General features: G+C 45.4%; 2 protein-coding genes across 5 annotated transcripts in view; one reads left to right on the top strand and one right to left on the bottom strand.

Moving 5' to 3' along the window:
- Positions 1 to 1,677: 1,677 nt before the first annotated feature.
- The window catches only part of LOC137435730 (uncharacterized), a 97,945-nt gene continuing 79,150 nt past the window's right edge, over positions 1,678 to 20,472 (bottom strand). For 3 of the 4 annotated variants that reach the window (XM_078784575.1, XM_078784576.1, XM_078784577.1), the window contains one exon: positions 1,678 to 7,696. In XM_078784575.1, coding sequence (XP_078640701.1) covers positions 6,461 to 7,660 — 1,200 coding nt within the window. In that variant the 5' untranslated portion in view covers positions 7,661 to 7,696 and the 3' untranslated portion in view covers positions 1,678 to 6,460. Of the gene's footprint in view, positions 7,697 to 18,741; positions 20,367 to 20,472 lie in introns of those variants that run through there. The other variant, XR_013624574.1, reaches the window with a different exon arrangement.
- LOC137414445 (protein FAM200C-like) lies at positions 11,120 to 12,295 on the top strand. The gene has a single exon (XM_068099982.2). It carries the CDS (start codon positions 11,120 to 11,122, stop codon positions 12,293 to 12,295), a length of 1,176 nt encoding a protein of 391 aa, XP_067956083.2.

Here is a 20,472-nt window from a genome sequence, read left to right as displayed (position 1 = left end):
TTTGGTCGCAGATTTAATGAGGAACAACTAATTCAAGTTAAAGTAAGACGTGTTGTTTGTTATTGGAATAATAAAATCTGCAAACAACAACAACAACAACATGCATTTTAAAAGCCATTTTCCCTGCGAGAGCGGGGGTTAGCCTTGCGGTCCTCATGACAATCTTCTCCATTTTGCCCTATTTTCTGCAGCTCTCCTTGTTAACCCTTTGCCCGCATTTCTTCTTCCACCATCTTTAGCCAAGTCTTTCTCGGTCTTCCCCGTCCTCTACTTCCTTCTGCATTCATTTCCATCACTCTTCTCAACCAGTCACTTTCATCCTTCCTCAACACATGACCAAACCATCTCAACCTGTTCCTCTTCACAGCATCAATCACAGGCTCTATTCCCATCATCTTTCGCAATTCATCATTTGTCTTCCTCTCTTTCAATGATACTCCGCACATCTATCGAACCATTCGCATTTCCACCCTTTCCAACCTTCGTTGCTGCTCTATGTTCATTACACATGTCTCGCTCCCATAAATCATAACACTTCTCACACATGCAGCATACAACTTTCCCTTCAGCTTCAACGACACTGCCTTCATCATCAGCACACCACTCAGTTCCCAAAACTTCTTCCATGCACATCTCACTCGAGCAACCGTTGCTGAGTCTGATCCACCTTCTCCATTCAGCACGTCTCCGAGGTAGCAAAATGTTTTCACACCTTCCACCTTCACGACATCTCCAAGATCCAACTCAACATTTCCTCCATCTGCAGCTCCCTCTGTGCACACCTTACATTTGAATGTAGCTGCCACACTGGTTAATGACCCTCTCAGACCACGACATTTTTGATGAACCCACTCAGCGCACATTGTACATTGAATGGAGTTCACTCCGACACCCTTCCTGCACACAGCACAGGGCCACTTCCCAGTTCTTTCCACCTCACCAAATGCTTTACCACTTGCCATCACCTTCGTCTTTCCGATATTCATCTGCAGACCTTTTGTCTCCATACATTCCTTCCACTTGGTCATCTTTTCCTTCAGTCCAGCCATACTTTCCGCAATCAACACCAGATCATCTGCATACAACAACTCCCACGGTAAACCCTCCTTTACGTTCTGAGCCAGCACCTCCATCACAGCTACAAATAGTAATGGACTTAGTACCGACCCCTGATGCACTCCCACCTTCACCTCAAACTCACCACTGTTCCCGTCCTTCGTCCTTACAGCTGTGCGTGCTCTTTTGTACATTGCCATCACGACTCTGATCAACCATTCCTCCACTCCTAATTTCCTCAATGCCCATGTCAATACTTTGCATGGAACCCTATCGAATGCTTTCTTCAGATCAACAAACCCAAGAAACAACTTCTTCCTCTTCTCCATGTACTTCTCCTGCAACTGCCTCACAATGAAAAGCGCGTCTGTCGTTCCTCTTCCTGGCATAAATCCAAACTGCATTTCGTCGGTCTTCACTTTCTTCATTATCCTCCTCTCCAACACCCTTTCCAATACCTTCATTCCATGCTCCAATAACTTTATCGCTCGGTACGAGCCACACTCTAGAGCAGGGGTCGGCAACCTTTTTGACATGAAGTGCCAGTTTGAAATGTTCTTGTTAATTCGTGTGCCATATCAACATTAAGTTCAACATTAAGTTTAATTATGACACCACATCAAAAAAATATTTCCAACAGACATGGAATTTTATTCCATCCATATAGGCCATATGCATTGCAACAACATTTTAAAGAAACATTTACCGAACATCTACCGAACCTTGAGTACCAGTTCACTGGTAATTCCCTGTGTGTCGTAAAAAGGCGACAAACAGGGTTGGCGGCAGGAAGGGCATCCGGCCGTAAAACATTGCTTCAAAAAGGGGACCAAAAAACAACAACAACCACGGTCCCCGAAAAAGGCCAACCCCCGCTTGCGGGGAAAAATGGCCTCTAAAGGTGGTTTTTTTTACCGAACCTGAACCGCTTCACTGCAATTCCTGTGGTAAATGTGAGCGGGAGGCCGTACCGTCAATCAAACTAAATAAGACAGGCCGCGTGTTACGAGAAAAACTACTACCCCCATTTTCATTACTACCACCCCATAAAAAAAACTCAAAATAATGACGAGATTAATATTAAAACGCAGAAGGCAGCCTGAATGATAAAGAGTGGAGATGCAACCGCTGACCACCGGATGTTAACAACAGTTGCTCTTACAGCACCTCAGGTTGCCATGAACGGCATATCGGAAGGCACCAAGCCTACATCTCCTATTTTATATCTACGATTATTATACAATTCAGAATAATGATGAGATTAATATTAAAACTCAGAAACCAGTCCGAATAATAATAATGAGTGGAGATGCAGCCTCGGACCATCTGCTGTGAACAACACCACTGTTCTTACAGCACATCCTGTTGCCGCGAATATTGTGTTTGAATGCGCCAGGCCGGCATCTCATGTTGTGCATCTTTGATTATTATTCCAGTGAAAGAATTTGGAATTGGAATGGTGACTCTGCTCTGATCCATCTACCTCATCACCCTGCACAATCACACCGGAATACTATTATAGTGCAACACGCACAACAGCCAATGGCTGTTCAAGAAGTGATTTGGCATGCAGCGGAGAGGGCACTGCTTTCGCCAGTGTGCCAATGATTGCGCTGCCGCGTGCCAATGGTGGCACGCGTGCCTAACGTTGCCGACCCCTGCTCTAGAGGGTCACCTTTCCCCTTGTATGGAGGGGCGAGGGTACTCAGTTCCCAATCCACTGGAATGCGGCCTTCTTTCACCACCAGATTACAGATCTCTGTCTGTCAATCTCTTCACACCCCAACTTCCTGCTGCCTTCAACATATCTCCCACAACTTCCGTCGGCCATCCCGCTTTTCTACTCTTCATTGCTTTTATCGCTTCCTCAACTTCCTTCTCAGTTCCTCAACTTCCAACTTCCTCAACTTCCTTCGTCGGCCACCTAAAACTAGGTTACTCAGAGTTTGTGCGTCTGCAAGAAAATCTGCAAGCGGCGTCATTTACTCACACGAATTGTTTGCCTGTCGCGGCACACGAAGTATTTCCTGATATATAAGCATATATAAACAGTGCATGTTACAGGGTATATGTATAATAAGGGATTATGTACAAGGTGTGTTCAAAAAGTATCCGACCTTTGTTCATAAAAAATACTCGTATCCAGATACAACAAACTTACACTAATCTCCTTCAAAGTAGTCGCCTTGGGCTGCCACACACTTCTTCCAACGGTTCTGCCACTTTCGGAAGCAGCGCTGGAACGCCTCGTTTGGGATTGCGCGCAGCTGGTCCGTCGCATTCCGCATGATGTCTTCTCTGGACTGAAATCTGGTCCCTTTCAGGGGGATTTTCAGCTTGGAGAAAAGCCAGAAGTCACACGGAGCCATGTCAGGAGAGTAGGGAGCCTGACGAAGCACAGGTGTGTTGTGTTTGGCCAAGAAACTCTGTATCAAATGTGAAGAATGGGCGGGTGCGTTATCGTGATGGAGCTGCCAATTGCCCGCTGTTTTCTCTCTCTTGACAAAAGGATCATTCTCTTTGATTCCTCACAGCTCCCGATAAGGTGCGAAAACTGCCCGCTGGGAAAAGCAATTAATTCCGTTAATTCCAGCCGACGCGACAAAAACCTTTTCCGATGAACGCAGCGCGCCGGGCGAAATGGCGGACGGCTCTCACTCGAGCCGGAGCTTCTAGGCAAGGATTCTCCGGAACCTCAATGCCGACACCTGACTATGCAGGTTCCTCAATACTCCGGCGATAACACTTATCGCACGAACCTCCTTTCAAGGCCTCAAAGTTCACTCGCGACATTCGCTCGACCACACCCGTCACGGAGCTTCGACACGCGTCTTCCCCGACCTTTGCCTCACGACCTCTTCTTCTTCGCCTTCCGGTTCACGATCCGATTTCCTGTCTCATTTTTACCATGAGCGCTTTTTAACCTTTTAACCACAATAACCATTTCCCTTAAACAACAATAACCGCCGTTTCCTTCCAACCCCGATAAGAATAATAATACATAACCAGCAATGTTACAAGTGGATGAAAACCACAACCACGGAAGGGCCAAATCCGTAACAATTGACAGGACTGGTAAGGACAGGCCGATTCGTGAAAGCATGACCAATGACATTAGAGAGCGGCGTGTAAAATAGTTGGAGCGGCGGACATTTTTCCTTCTCATTATGGATGTTAAAGTGAACAGTTGTGCTTGCTCTCTGCACGGGGAGGCTTCATCATAAACACCGGCTGGAAGAACGACGAGCTGCGCGACAACTCCTGTTCATTTCGCGTGCGAAGCCCGGAGTGAAGGGACGCACAGTGAGGCCTGTTTCGCGCCAACGTTTTGCGCGCAAAGCCACAAACACCACGGACAATTTTTACGACCCCTGACGAGACCCCAACAACGATCAGAGCTAAGTGCACCAAATAACCACACACCTTAATTTTATCCACCATTTATTTTATCCTTCGTCTGTGTTTGTGTCTGTTGTGGGGATGTCCCAATTTAGGAAATTATTTGACCGTGTTTTATTTTGTATTACCGGCATTCCTTTTAATAAAGCCGTTATTTTTGGACATTTTAAATCCGGTTTTGTGTGAGTTTATTTATTGCAGGGTTTGGAGACTGCCGGTGTGATCGACCAGGTAAAGCTCCGGTCCTCCACCTCCCTCTTGCTTCCCCAGGCGTATTCTCTGCCATTTGAACTGAACGCTTCGAAGTTAAAGCTCGCTTGGCCTTCCATGCTATCCGAAGGTATTCACCAAGGGTAGTCACGCGACAATATTTCCCAAATCTCTCCTGCTGATATCAAACTCTATCTTAAAGATACATTTTGTAAAAGAAATGTAGTCATTCAAACCTTCTTTCCAGAATTACCACAATTCATACAAACTGCAAAGATGATCATCAAATGCTCGGATGATTCAAACTTTAGCCCATCCCAATCCGGTTAAATAAATGTGTGCAAAAAGCCAAGGGTGAATTGCTGGCAAAAGAATGAATTGGACGACATTATGGCTTCTTATACACATCCTCTTCATGAGCTTCAAAATCTGTAGTTTAAACATAAATGGAGGATGCAGGACTATCTGTAAAATTCAAGTACGAGACCTTTTATAAAATAAAAAAGTTGACAGCCCTCCCACAGGAAACCCATGCAAATGACCGTTGTGTTACAGAATGGTCTAAATTTTTCCCCTGTGTTTATTTCTTTAGTAAATGTGGCTCTCGAAAAGGAGGCATTGCAATAATCCTTAGCCCTTCCTTTCCCCCCTCGTCACTTGGTTTTACTGAATTACAAAAAGGGTTTTCTGCATCCTTAGAATTCTCATACCCTGGCGAGCCTTATCCCATCTTAAATATCTATGCTCCAAGCACACCTGTAGCCCGTCAAGAATTATTTGGCAACCTTGAAACAAACTTAACTACCGATGATGGACGTGACCTATGACATCATAATTATCATAAAACAAGAACAGTCTAACAGCAGCATGGGCTACCTAGACCCCTGGTGCACCCCCCCCCCCCCCCACCAACCTACCACCCAAGGTTTTTTTAAAGCCTTGGGGTGTCCTGAACACGAAATTGAATGTTAACAGTGAAAATATAGGGACGAACCTATATTTGGATATCCATACTGTACATTCTGTATGATCATATGTAATGCTACATATTATTATACATTGTTATGTCTAAAAATACAATACAGTACACTCAGCTAGAGAGTGGCGATGGCCACACAACAATTAGTGTCCATTGTTCAACCTTGATCACTGTCGGTGTCATCATCATCAACTGCATAGTCTTCATCCTCTGGAAGTGACTCATCATTGTCCGAGTCGGTGTCGTCATCGCCAGAGTCCTCCATTGCAACAGCGATGTCTGCGAGTTGCTGTGGAAGTACCTCGCCATCATACCACCGTGGTTCTAGATTACCGTCAACTTTCGCCCATCCATGTCCAGCTGTAGCATCAGGAATGTCAGGCATCGCAATATGAGACCTCTTCCATATGGCGACCTGGTAATTTACCCTGAGGATATGCTGAATCAGACTTCGCCGGCAAGGGGGCAGTGCACCCAAATCCACATTTTTTAATGGGGTGAGTAAGTTCGCTTTTGCGCAAAGCTCATTGATTCTCATCAGCCGCAGGTCGTCAACTTTCGAGACTCTCGGTCGGCCATAGATGGCGCATGTGAAGGCATCAAGCTCATCGATGAGGTCATCCGACACATCCCACGAGTCCCCCAGTTTTGCGAGAACTGGAACGTACTTGGGCATCTTTAGGAGGATCTTCACAGGTTGAACCTTCCCATGGCCTTTGAACGCACTAGTCGTGTCACACCCGCTGAAAGCATGTAGAGCCATGAGAGCCGTACAGTGTTCTGGGGTGTAGTCTCGTGATAATGCACTGACATCAATCAATCTTTGTTTGTTGCCTGTTCCTGTGTCGAACAGGAGAGTGACATTTGTTCAGATGGAATGTCAACTGAAAGATTTCCCAAATGTTGAGCTGTTGGGGGCCATTTCAACTCAGGCGATTTTGCGAATCCGTCCAAGATCAACTGGTGTAGATGGGATCCCGCTTCCTTGACCAGGTCAGCGGATCCAAGCTCGTAGGCATGCTTCACAGCTGTATCCGTGTCGATAGTGGAGCTGTACACTATGAATGATTTGTAGCAGCCCATGTTACAGAATGATAGTTTGTCCTTGTATTGATCATGCGTCTGCAGCTTTATTTTCAGGTTTTCGCTCCTGTATTCTGGATTAGGGTATTGCGAATCCTGCAGGGATGATATGTAAATGCTGCGTAAATCCGTTAGTTTCAGAATTTGTTTCTTTTCGAGGACATCTGTGTCTAGTATGCTACAGACAGCCTTGAATGCTTCTCCGTGTGCCTTCTCCATGTCGGCTTGCCTCTTCCGCTGTTCATCGTCAGTGCTTCTCCACTTTTGCGGCTTCTGTACATATTTGGCCCGACAGGACTTGTGATATTTGGCCTCGCATGCGAACAGGTCCTGCCCTCTGATCCGACGTAGCAAGCTCTCATCACTTCGCTCCTCAGCTGACGCGACAACATTTTTCCCTCCGTCAAATTCAAACATTGACAAACCTGATGTCCACGATCCACTTGATTTGATCTTCTTCCTCCCTTCAGACTTACAAAATAAACAGTCGGGGTTGAAGAGGACGCGATCACCTTTGGACGACCGACTTGTTCTGGGGGCAGTACCTGTTTCAAGTGGGTCAGATGGTTCAGATGGTTGCAGGCGATCCAGATTCATAGTGAAGCGTTGGTAACATTGTCGGTGATAACCATGATGGTCTGACAGGGTACTGGGTATTAGATCACATGATCCTTTCATCCTGTGTGTAGAATCCACTGGTTGGGAAAGCCGTCTTTGTCTGATGTCCTGCAACTTCGACAATTTGTTCTCGGCGGTACTGGTGCTCGAAAGAAGCTGAAGTGGTCCATACTTTAATCCTGGAACATGGACAATGCATTCGGGTATATGTTTCTGTGTTTCTTCATTACTTGTAGAACCAATATCGTGTCGTGTTTTTTTCTGGGGAGGTGGACCAGTCTCCATCGGCGTGGAGGGGTCAGTAGGATCAGACATGATCAGGCTGCGTCATTTGGTGCATTCACACTGGACCTGAAAAGACACGTTTAAAGTCATATTTAGAAACAGAAGACAATCAAACATACGTGTAATATTTAGTATATATGTGTAAAACCAAGGTAAGAGAATCAGGAGACGTATATATTCACTTGGTTGAATGGTACACTGGAAATTGAAACTTAACTACAATTGTTGTGAATTTTCATAGCCATGTCACACGACATGTATTAGTAAAAACTTAACTAACCTGTGACGAAGTCCTTTCAGAATTGCCTGGGTAGAACTTAACGATATTTTCACATGTACAACAGGAGATATAACTGAAAACAAAAACTGTATGGCGAATAATCGTAAAGAGTGTTGGAGAAAACATGAATTCCATGAATCGTGTTGGCGGCCATCTTGGACTTTCCTTGTTGTTCCAATTATGTGGTACTGAAAATTCCAAATTGCACCTAGATATGATAAAATGCATATATACAATAAATACACATCATCAATGGGTGCCAATTTGTGAAAAAAACTGATTAATAATGTTTTTGTCCTTGAATGGGGGGTTTATCGAGAGATTTGAGGACTTGTCGATAAAAAATACGTTTGGGCGAACATAGAGGGATAAGTATACCTTATATCTTAAAGAGCAATATACCATCGGAAAGGAAATTCAATACCCTTTCCAATGGTATACCCCACTTACAGATTGGTGAAATAGAACGGATAAGGCAGAGCTAGAGGTAACCATACCCCCTAATGTTGTTCGACGCGAAAACACCAAAACGCGATTATGAGGGTATCTCCATTCAAGTGGTCAAAACAGAAAGTTCGTCCCTATATTTTCACTGTTAACATTCAATTTCGTGTTCAGGACACCCCAAGGCTTAAAAAAAACCTTGGGTGGTAGGTTGGTGGGGGGGGGGGGGGGGGGGTGCACCAGGGGACAGGGGTCTAGGTAGCCCATGGCCTATGGGCTTGTAAAATATTATAAACCACAAACACATATGATTAGGTTTCCAAACTGTCGATAATGCTGTTTATAACATTAAACTAAGAAATCTGGAGGAATCCCGACATCCGTGAGGTATGTTTTACTTTCAGAACTGAGCGAAGATCTACTGTAATCTATATACCCCACAAGGGTTCGAGGTGTGCTCATTTACCAAGCAGTGAGCTAGCGCTTGACAAGCCAGCCGTTCCTTAACGGGTTTGAATGGAGTGCTTGCTTGAATGCTAAAACCACTTGGCGATCTCTCCACAAGAAACTTGGTAAATGAACACACCCAATGTTCTCGAGACCCGACCATAGATAGACTGTAATCTATATGACATTGGGATTATAGTGTAATGGTCATATTTACTATATTATTAGGTTTACTCTCCATAAATGGAGAGTAACCTATTATTACTGCTAGAGTTTTTCTTATTATTATTATTCTTCCGCCCTATTTTGCACCTCCGAAAACTTCATAATTAAGTTTCTCAGCAACCGCTGGTCGGATTGACAGGAAATTTTCATCAAATGATCGGCTAGGCTCGTAGATTTTTTTAATGCTAATTATGCTCCATGCTCCATGTCCATGCATGTTAATGCTCCATGTCCACTTCGACAATGAAGAGTTCGCCATGATGCTCGCCTACCTCGCCTTTTAATAGGTCACGTGGTATGGGCGCCATCTTGTAAAACACCTTCAACTTTGCCCCTCTGTATCTCCGAAACGGCTCAATGGAAAAATTTGAGGAATGGCTCATTCTAAAGAACTCTGCAATGGGAACAAAAAACATGTGTATTGAGTATATCAAAAATGCTAACGTTAAGAGGTTAGAATTCGTCAAACACAATTTTTCTCCCCCGAAAATGGGATTTTTTTCTCAGATGCTTAGTTAAAAAAAACTCAGAATGCAAAATTTTTCGAAGTCATACGTCACATGGTTCGGCCGCCATCTTGTTTTCCGTGAAAAAACACAAAAAAACCCTTTTTCTCCACAACGGATCGAGGCCAAACTTGGCATGCATATTCGCATACCCATGACGAACAAAAAAGTCAGCGAGCATGACGTCATCCGACACGTGGTTTCAGAGTTATGACGTTTTAAAATCTAAAACTAGAAATGGAATCACCTCCATAATTTGTGGAGATATCGAGTGGAAACTTTACACAAATGTTCCTCATGGGGGTATGTTTCATCGTTACTTGAGACGTTTTGATAAGTCACATGGTTTGGCCGCAATAAATAATGGAAGTTAAATTTTAAAAAGCTTGTAACTCTTGTACCACTGCATGTATCGACTTGAATTTTTAATGGAATGCAGGTCTCATCATGCGGAACAAGTGTGCAAAATTTCAAGATGATTGGATGTACGGTCGCGAAGCTATAAGTCTTTATTGTTGAAAGAAGAAGAAACACACCATTTTGTCCTGCCAGGCCACATCTCCCAGTGCTATTGCCATTTTAAGTTTTAATTTCCTTTAAAAAACATTTTCTCTGCAATAATAGGGCCGATTGAGATAAAATTTTCACCATAGGAGGGACTCGGTCTGTAGAATATTTTAATGGCAATTATGACGTCGCAGGTCACGTGGTTCGGCAGCCATATTGTTTTTCGTGAAAACACGAAAACCCCTTTTTCTCTGCAACGGCTGAACAGATCGAGGCCAAACTTTGCAAGCAGAATCGCATACCCATGACGAACAACAAAGTCAGCGAGCACGACATCATCCGACACATGGTTTCAGAGTTATGACGTTTTTAAGCATGAACCTTTAAAACCTAGCTCCTCCCTCATTTTTGATCCAATCGAGGAGAAAATTCACAGATCTGTTCAGCATGTCAGTCTACTAAAATGTCATTTTAGAATTTGCGATAGGTCACGTGGTTTGGCAGATATCGTTAATTAAACGAATTTCCTTTTTTTAATGGATATCTCTTGAATCGCTTTATTGATCGACGTGAAACTTCATACTCTGGTAGAAGTCATGAAGAGTAACAGGTGTGCAAAATCTCAAGATGATTGGATGTACGGTCTGGAAACTAGAAGTTGTTATTGCCTGAAGAAGAAGAACCACAACTTTTTTTTGACCAGGCCATGTGACATCACCACCTCACGAGCTAAGGGTAGCTCGAAATTAAATTGTCTTCGGATTTGACAGTCGCTAGAGCAGCGTTTCTCAACCGGGGGCCACGAGCGGACGCCGAAAAACTGCGATTCAGAATGCAGAAGCTTGTAATGTACAATTAAGGTGACGAGTCTCCGGTCATAGTGTCAAAGTAAAAAGGGTAGATGAGTTTAACCTTCTCTAAAAAAGGGTAGATGAGTTTCTCTCCATCTCTTTCTGCTTCTTTACATCTCTACTTCCTTTCTTCTCCTTCCCTCCAGAGCACTTTTCTAAACCTAATTTTCAACCTTACTGTATTACCGTTACAAAAGTAATTAATTCGTATTTGCAATTTTTTTCTCAGATGTCGAAGGCTCGAAAATGGAATGACAGCTATGTCAAGTTTGGATTCACGAATGTCAGTCGAGATGGCGTGGACTGCGCGCAATGTCTGCACTGCTCGGTCGTGATGTCAAATGCGTCACTACGTCCTTCCAAACTTTCAAACCATCGCGACAAGATGCATCCCGGAAGGAAGGAAGATAATATCGACGCTCTGTCTGCGAAACGATCACGATATGACCGTGAAGCGACACTTCCCAAATTTGGATTCCGGCCAGAAGAAAAACCTGCTCTTCAATCCAGCTACGAAGTGGCATACCGAATTGCGAAGTGCAAGAAGCCGCACACTATTGCTGAGGACCTTATCAAGCCATGTACAGAGAAAATGGTGGAATTGATGATCGGACCAGAGGCGAAAAAGAAGATCCAGCAAGTTTCGCTCTCTAATGACACGATCCGACGACGGATTGACGACATGGCTGCTGATGTGTGCCGTCAAGTTTGCTCCGAAATCAAACAAAGCATGCTCCAGGCTAGCCTTCAATTAGACGAGTCTACCGACACCGCCCTGGAGAGCCAGTTGATCGCCTTCGCTCGCTACGAGAGAAAGGGAAAGATGAAGGAAGAGTTCTTGTTCTGCAATACCCTACCAACCACAACGACAGCGGCAGATATCAAAGCTATTGTGGACTCTTTTTTTGAAGCTAACGGACTCGGTTGGCAGAATTTCAAGCACATTTGTACTGATGGTGCCCCAGCGATGGTCGGCGTCAGAGGAGGGTTCGTCACGCTTGTGAAGAACGAATGGCCCCATGTGACGTCCTCCCACTGTTCGCTACACCGATACGCTCTTGCGTCAAAGACTCTTCCGCCTCGTTTGCTGGAAGTCATGGACGTCGCGGTCAAAGTGATCAACTTCATTCGTGCGAAGGCCAAAAATCATCGGATCTTCCAACTACTGGCCAACGAAATGGGAGCGGAACATGTTGGACTTCTGTTCCACACCAAAGTCCGTTGGCTATCGAGGGGGAAATGCCTCTCTCGGCTGTATGAACTCCGGGTTGAGGTGGAAATCTTCCTGCGAGACAACGAAAACAACCTCCATGTCCACTTCGACAATGAAGAGTTCGCCATGATGCTCGCCTACCTGGCCGATATATTCGGCCAACTCAACGAACCAGTCCTTGCAAGGCCGTGATGTGACAGTCAGTGACGTTCAAGACAAGCTTGCCGGACTGTCTGCTAGAATGGAAGTCTGGCAGGCACGAATCAAGGCCGGGTCCACTGCCTCGTTTCCTTTCTTGGACGAGCACCTGCAGACGCAGAGGATTGAGCTTCCCGTCGGCATCAAAGATTGCATCACTAGACATCTCGACAATCTCTCCGCTGAGTTCAAATCGTATTTCGACGATGCACCGTTGGATGTTCCGTGGCACAAAGACCCGTTCAACGCCAAAATTGAACCTACTGAAGACGAAGCAGAGGAGCTGGCAGAGTTGAAGGTTTCAAAAGCAATGAAGCTGGTCTTCAGTAACAAAGAAGACCTCTCCACCTTCTGGTTGTCTGTTCAGGATGCGTATCCACTACTCAGCAAGAAGGCATCCGTAATGCTCATTCAATTCGCCACAACATATCTTTGCGAATCTGGATTTTCTGACCTTGCGACCATTAAAACGAAGTCCAGAAACAGTCTTGACGTTGGGAACGATATTCGCCTTGCTGTGTCCAAGACGGAGCCGGACATAAGAGGCCTCATCAGACAAGCCCAACAGCAAGTGTCTCATTGATTGTATTGCTTAGAAAAATGTTTACTTTGATTTATCTTTTAAGACTGAGTAAATAAATTTCATAAAACGAAATCTGCATCTTTTATTGAAGGGCAGGGGGCCACGAATGTTAAGCGACTCGGTAGGGGGGCCATGGGCCATCAAAGGTTGAGAAACGCTGCGCTAGAGGGTGTTAACATTCGAATGCAACAAATCTGGGCAAATTGTGATGAATTTTCGTAAAACTACACGATATTGTCATTTACATTGGAAAATAACATTGTAAAACTCTCCGCCGCCTCGGCTTATTTCTCGCTCTGAAGTTCATCCTGTCTTCAATTTTAAGGAGAAAGAGAGGTATTTGCAAGCAATGGTGACCTTCCTTTTGTGGAAATCCGATTTAAAATGACGAAGTTATCCAAAATCCAACATTTTAAATGGGTTGTATTTCCAAAGTGAATCTTCCACAGGTAAAATATCCACACGTGCAGGCAGATCTTACGGCGTCAATTTGGCTCCGATTTCAAATCGGATTTCGATTGTCGTATTGCCTCGGATGAGTTAACAAAATACCACAACAAATTTGGTGACAATCATGAAAAATTTGACCAAGTTCGATCGACGGGATACTTCGGTCTTCCGCGGACATACGGCACGGGCCACGGATGACGTCATGCCACGGCGTGACGTTCTTCGACGGGTGGCAGATATCGTTAATTAAACGAAAATATTTTTTTAAATGGATGGGGTGGGGGGATGTGTGTGTTTGTGTGGAAGGTGTGCGTGTGGGGGGAGGGGTGTGGGGGTGTTTGTGTGTGTGTGTGTGTGTGTATGTGTGTGTGTGTGTGTGTGTGTGTGTTGGGGGTGGGGGATGTGTGCATGTTTGCGTGTGTATGTGGGTGAGGGGTAGGGGGAATATGTGTGGGTGTGTGTGGGGAGGTGGATATGTGTGTATGTGTGGGGGGGGGTTCGTGTGTGCGTGTGGAGGAGGGGGGGTCGGATGTGTGTGTGTGTGTGTGTGTATGTGTGGAGGGGTGTGTGTGTGGGGGGGGGGGGTGTCGGGGGATGTGTGTGGGGAATGTGTATTGGGGGGTGCGGGGAGGGGGATGTGCGTTTGTCTGGATATGTGTGTGCGTGTGGGGGGAGGGGTGTGCGCGTGTTTGTGTGTGTGCGCGTGTGTGGATATGTGTGTGTGTGTGTGTGTGTTGGGGGTGGGGTGTGTGTGTGGGTGGAGGGGTGTGGGTGTGTGTGTGGGTGGAGGGGTGTGGGTGTGTGTGTGTGTGTGTGTGTGTTGTGGGTTGGGGTGGGGGGATGTGTGCATGTGTTTGTGTGTGTGTATGTGGGTGGGGGGTAGGGGGAATGTAGGTGTTTGTGGGGATGTGTGTGTGTGTGTGTGTGTGGGGGGGGGGGGTTGTGTGTCGGGGGATGTGTGTGGGGGATGTGTCTTGGGGGGTGGGGGGAGGGGGATGTGCGTTTGTCTGGATATGTGTGTGCGTGTGGGGGGAGGGGTGTGCACGTGTTTGTGTGTGTGTGTGTGTGGATATGTGTGTGTGTGTGTGTGTGTTGGGGGCGGGGTGTGTTGTGTGTGCGTAGGGGGGATGTGTGTGTGTGTGGGGGTGGAGGGATGTGTGTGTGTAGGTGGGGGGGGGGGGGGGGGGGGTGCTTGGTGTGTGTGTGTGTGGTGTGTGTGTGTGTGTGTGTGTGTGTGTGTGTGTAGGGGGGATGTGTGTGTGTGTGTGTGGGGGGAGGGATGTGTGTGTGTGTGGGGGGAGGGATGTGTGTGTGTTTCCTGTGTGGGTGTGGGTGGGTGTGTGTGTGTGTTTGGAGGGGTGTGCGTGTGTGGATGTGTGGATGTGCGTGTGTGTGTATGTGTCTGTGGGTGTGAGGGGGCGGGTGGATATGTGTGTGTGTGGAGGGGTGTATGTGTGGAGGGGTGTTCGTGTGGGGGGAGGGGTGTGGGGGTGTTTGTGTGTGTGCATGTGTGTTAGGGTTGGGGGGGGTGGGGGGATGTGTGCATGTGTTTGTGTGTGTGTTAGGGGTGGGGGATATGTGTGTGTGTTTGTGTGTGTGTGTTGGGGGTGGGGGGGATGTGTGCATGTGTGTGTGTTAGGGGTGGGGGGATATATGTGTGTGTGTGTGTGTGTGTGTGTGTTGGGGGTGGGGGTGAGAGGACGTGTGCATGTGTTTGTGTGTGTATGTGTGTGTATGTGGGTGGGGGGTAGGGGGAATGTGTGTGTGTGTGGGGATGTGTGTGTGTGTGGGGATGTGTGTGTGGGGGGGGGGGGGCATGGGGGTGTGTGTCGGGGGATGTGTGTGTGGGATGTGTCTTGGGGTTGGGGGGAGGGGGATGCGCGCTTGTCTGGATATGTGTGTGCGTGTGGGGGGAGGGGTGTGCACGTGTTTGTGTGTGTGTGTGTGTGGATGTGTGTGTGTGTGTGTGTTGGGGGTGGGGTGTGTGTGTGTGTGTGTAGGGGGGATGTGTGTGTTTGTGGGGGTGGAGGGATGTGTGTGTGTAGGTGGGATGTGTGTGTGTGTATGTGTGTGTGTGTGTGTGTGTGTGTGTGTGTGTGTGTGTGTGTGTGTGTGTGTGTGTGTGTGTGTGTGTGTGTGTGTGTGTAGGGGGGATGTGTGTGTGGGGGGAGGGGTGTGCGCGTTTGTGTGTGTGTGTGTGTGTGTGTGTGTGGATATGTGTGTGTGTGTGTGTGTGTTGGGGGTGGGGTGTATGTGTGTGTGTCGGGGGGATGTGTGTGTGTGTGGGGGTGGAGGGATGTGTGTGTGTAGGTGGGGGGGGGGGGCTTGGTGTGTGTGTGTGTGTGTGTGTGTGTGTGTAGGGGGGATGTGTGTGTGTGTGTGGGGGGAGGGATGTGTGTGTGTGTGGGGGGAGGGATGTGTGTGTGTGGGGGGAGGGATGTGTGTGTGTGTGGGGGGGAGGGATGTGTGGGTGTGTGTGTGTGTGTGTGTTTGGAGGGGTGTGCGTGTGGGGGGAGGGATGTGGGTGTGTGTGGGAGGGGGTAGGGGGGATGTGTGTGTGTGTGTGTGTGTGTGTGTGTGTGTGTGTGTGTGTGTGTGTGTGTGTGTGTGTGTGTGTGTGTCGGGGTTGTGTCAAAGCATGTCCAATGAAAGTGGGGTTGTATCACAAGTGGGGTTGTATCAAAAGTGGGGTTGTATCAACAGTGGGGTTGCATCAAAAGTGGGTGCGAGTAAACCGGTCATCACTGCCAGCAGTTTTAAAGTGGCAGTTCTAGTTATTATTATTATTACGAAAGCGATACTACTGAAACAATACACTACTGTATGAACAAACCGGGGCTTAATTTGTCCAAAGCGTTCCGAAGATGAGGCATAACGCCTAAGGCCTTTTCGTACCGTTTTGTTGGAAGAGCCATAACGCCGATACTTTCGATATTTGATGGTCATTTTAACAGTCGGTTTGTTTGTGTTTCACACTGAATGAAAAGCATAAAGGCAGAGCATGGTGATTATGATATATGACAAGTTCGACAACATGTTCGGCATGAACGAAATTGGAATCAAAATGCCAGAGAGTGGAGAGTCAGCCGCTGCACTGGCGTAATGACATCAGATGTAATCACATCGCCCTATCATGTGACCAGATCCTCAGCTCTGATTGGTATACATTTGAGGGGACATACATACAGATGGACAAACACTGTTCTCGACGGCTTTGCCTGGTGGGCTATGCCGTAAAAATTCTTCAGGAGGTGCTCCTACAGTGAAAATGTTGGGTCCATCGCAATGCGACTGTCGCAAATATGCCTCCGCATAGTCCCACAACAGGTAGATGCCTGCCTCTTTCACCGTCCTAAAAATAAACAAGTTCGATTTAAATCCCTTTAGCTGTTTTGAAGTATCACATTTTCACCAGCCTTGACAGGTTTCACATCTATTGGTGAAGCGCTTTCAGAGCAGGGATTTTTTGAAATATCGACTTTCAAACTAATATATCTGCCACACCACATAACATGAAAAATGAACACACTGCTTTTGTATGGGTGGAGGATCACATTTGTGAAGTTTTGTGTTGATCGGATAAGGTTCGTTTTTCTATCCAAGATGGCTGGCAAACCACATGACCTATGATGTCATTATTTTCAAACTATATGCAACAGTGGTGCGAGATGATATTTGTAAATTTTTGCATTGATAGGGTAGGTGGTTTCAGAGAGATAATTTTATATTTTCCTTCAATCCAACATGGCTGCCACACCATGTGCCCAATGATGTTTTCGTGGTCATGTTTTAATCGCCATGCCTAGTCAATGGCACACGTAAAGTTTCCAGTCTTGAGGTGGTTTGAGAGAAGATGTTTTTATGGGGTTTTCGGTTTAATCCAATACGGCTGCAAAACCATGTGACCTATGATGTCATAAATTTAATATTTCAATACAAATGGGTCATAAATCATGTGCATGCAATTTCAGATTTTTCGAATGAGAAATTAAATTACATTTTTGGCTGGCATACCACTTCAGCTATGATGTCATCATTATCCCATTGGGAGTACTTGACAATGTGCCAAGTTTCAAATTTTTACATTCAGCGGTTTCCGAGAAAGAATTTTTATTATTATTTGCGTTTATTCCAAGATGGCTGCCATACCACGTGACTTATGATGTCACAATTGTGATAAAACCATTCTGCATGGGTGTCACTCCGACCCCGAAAGTTTCGTCTTTATCGAACATGTGGATGCTGAGAAAAACGAGGTTTAGCCCGTACGGACGGACGGACAACCCGAAAACATAATGCCTCTGGCCACCTTCGGGGGCGGAGGCATAAAAAATATTTCATACTGATCGGACAAGCATTGTACTTGTTGAATTATGTCATAATGCAGGCACCAATGACATCATTAACATATCTTATTCCCCATAGGGTGGACTTGACAATGAGCCATGTTTCAATTTTTTCCATTGAGCGATTTCGGAGATGGAGATGCAACGTTTTTGGTTTTTCCAAAATGGCGACTGTACCACGTGAGTGGTGACGTCATAATTATGATTTAAAATTGGACAGGCGAAGGCGATGCTGTGGTGAAACATTGGTGTCATTCGGACCAATGGTTGCCGAGAAAAGGAATATTTAAAATACAGACACGCATGTACGGACGCCACAGGTACAGACGCACCCCATCACTTAACCCCACTTTTCACTTCGCGAGCGCAGGGTAATGAGGCCATGTACCAAGTTCAAGTTGAATATTTCAAAGGGTATGCAGGTCTGAAAAACCTCAGGTGGGACAGACGGACAGACACACACAAAGACAGACAGAGCAAACCACCAGTCCACTCCGGGGAAACCGGTAGAGAGGACTAACAAACTACGAGTCAGACAGGTGTTGCTTGCAGATGAATGTACCTCATTAGTTCATACAGGAGGAAAATCTACAGATTATCACTGACTGGTTTGGAAATCAAGCAAAGAGATTTGGCCTTTCCACCAATCTTAAAAAGACAAAGGTACTTTTCCGGGCAACACCTCCAAATCTCGATCCACTCGATGAGGGCACAGGCCCCAAGGGTATGTCTCAAAGTCGCCCATCTTTGCAGCACAATATCTTAAATTTGCTCCTAAAGGAAAAACATTGCTCTGTTTCAATTTTCTACAATTTTCAATTTTCTACAGAAAAAACAGTGAATACGTTTTTGCCATCAGTTTTCCAAGCTCGTAGCATCAACAGATGCACCAAAGTGTTGATGCACCAAAAGAGGTTGATGGCAAGGCACACGTTAACATTAACCGTAACAAAACGGACCATTCCCGGACCGCTCTGAAAGCCCTGCAAATGCTTCCGGATGTTGTGATCCGGATTTAAAAAAAAACATTCCTTCAACATTCTTTTCAGGAAAAACAGGCACTCAATACTGTCGTTTTTATTTGCATTTTGAAAAAACATACAACCCAGAAACAACACAAGTCCACATTTCTTCTGTTTCGGCCTGCAAAAGCAAACATATGATCTAAAGGCAAAGAATATAAGGAACAATAACACGTTCTTTGTCTTGAACTAAAGTAAGATAAACTTATTTCAAGATGTGAAATGTTTAACATCAAAAGTTTACTTTCAAACAGAATTATTATAAACACATTTAATCAATGTAACAATGCCAATGTGTGGCCAATGAAGTAAATACAATCACAAACACATCACTTTATATTTCTGTTCAACTTTCCTGAATTCAAAATGTACTTTTTTATTTCCATATAACAGTAATCTATCAACATATGGTGAAAGGGTGTTGAAGAAAACCAAAGGTAAAAGGCAAATAAGCATTACCTTTTACAATGTTAAGTACAAAAAGTGTGTATTCAAAAGATGTGAAAGTACAAAACAAAAATGGATCACAAGTCCTTTAAACATGGACTAATTAACCTCATCAGGAAACCAAATAACAGGCACAGAAAATTAGCATGAAAATTTGAAAATCTCACAAATGGTTCAATCAAAACAAACAAAATGCTGCAACAAAGAATGAAATTGACAAAAGTAAATAAGTGAACGCATCTGCTTGAGAATAAAAACTGAACAAGTCAGGAGATGACGATGGTTCATGAGCGAGCGGTATTCAATGACAAAGGACGGACTTTAACCGAAACAGGTGCGGACTGGGGGGTCGGGGGCCCACGTGGCAGGTCCTTCAAAGGTGAAAGGTCGAAGATTCTGAAATTTGTTGGAAAATTTGTATTTCATGATGTTTGTGATAATATAAGATCATGTACGACATTTCACCCTATCAGGAAGCGAACAATGTAATAAAACCATTAAAAATCGAGTTTTCTAAATTTCATGACCTTGACCTTGGGGCGAAAATGAAAAATTGAGCTCCGTGGGGCTAGACACATGACATTGGCCAAACCAAATACCGAAACCCCTGTCAGATTCCACCAATGTGGTTGTGTGCTTCCCCTTCTCTCCCCATCTTGTCTTCCGCTCCCTCTTTTTGTATATTTTGTTTGTCTGGTTGATTTGTTTGTGAAATAAATGTTAGCTCTTTCACGAGCCTCGATTCAGTATACAAAAAAAAATCTTTTCTACCCCCCCTAATTTCGGTCCCCTTGTGTTTTATACCTCTCCCCCTCCCCCCCCCCCCCTTCCCACGCCTCCTCCCCCCAAGCCCTCTCCCTCCCACACTTCTCCCTGCTCTCAAATGTTGTGGTTGTGTGCTTCCCCTTATCTCCCCATCTTGTCTTCCGCTCCCTCTTTTTGTATATTTTGTTTGTCTGGTTGATTTGTTTGTGAAATAAATGTTAGCTCTTTCACGAGCCTCGATTCAGTATACAAAAAAAAAAAAAAAAAAAAAAAAAACTCCCTCGTAGAAGATGGAGCTTGTACTCGATTACCCCCAAAAAAGACATCTTTGTCTCAGGCGTCGCTCCGTCCACGATGGGCGCAATACGCCCATTCGAGGCAGGACACAACTAGATCATGATATAACCTCCCACCCAAGTTTCAAGATTGGATGATATCATCGGGTAGTTATGCTGCGGACAGACAGACAGACACACACCCATGACGAATATAGTGGTCACTCTCTTTGATAATTCGTGAACCAATACAAAACTCACATTTCTGCTCAGCACAAGTCAG

The sequence above is a fragment of the Myxine glutinosa genome, chromosome 9 (genome assembly GCF_964187855.1).
Source record: "Myxine glutinosa chromosome 9, kmMyxGlut1.1, whole genome shotgun sequence".
Classification (NCBI taxonomy): Eukaryota; Metazoa; Chordata; class Myxini; order Myxiniformes; family Myxinidae; genus Myxine; species Myxine glutinosa.
This window is presented reverse-complemented; position numbering and strand designations above follow the sequence as displayed.

What these genes read in the sequence shown, in the direction of transcription:
- LOC137414445 (XM_068099982.2), top strand. Translation starts at nt 11,120, where the DNA reads ATGTCGAAGGCTCGAAAATGGAATGACAGCTATGTCAAGTTTGGATTC.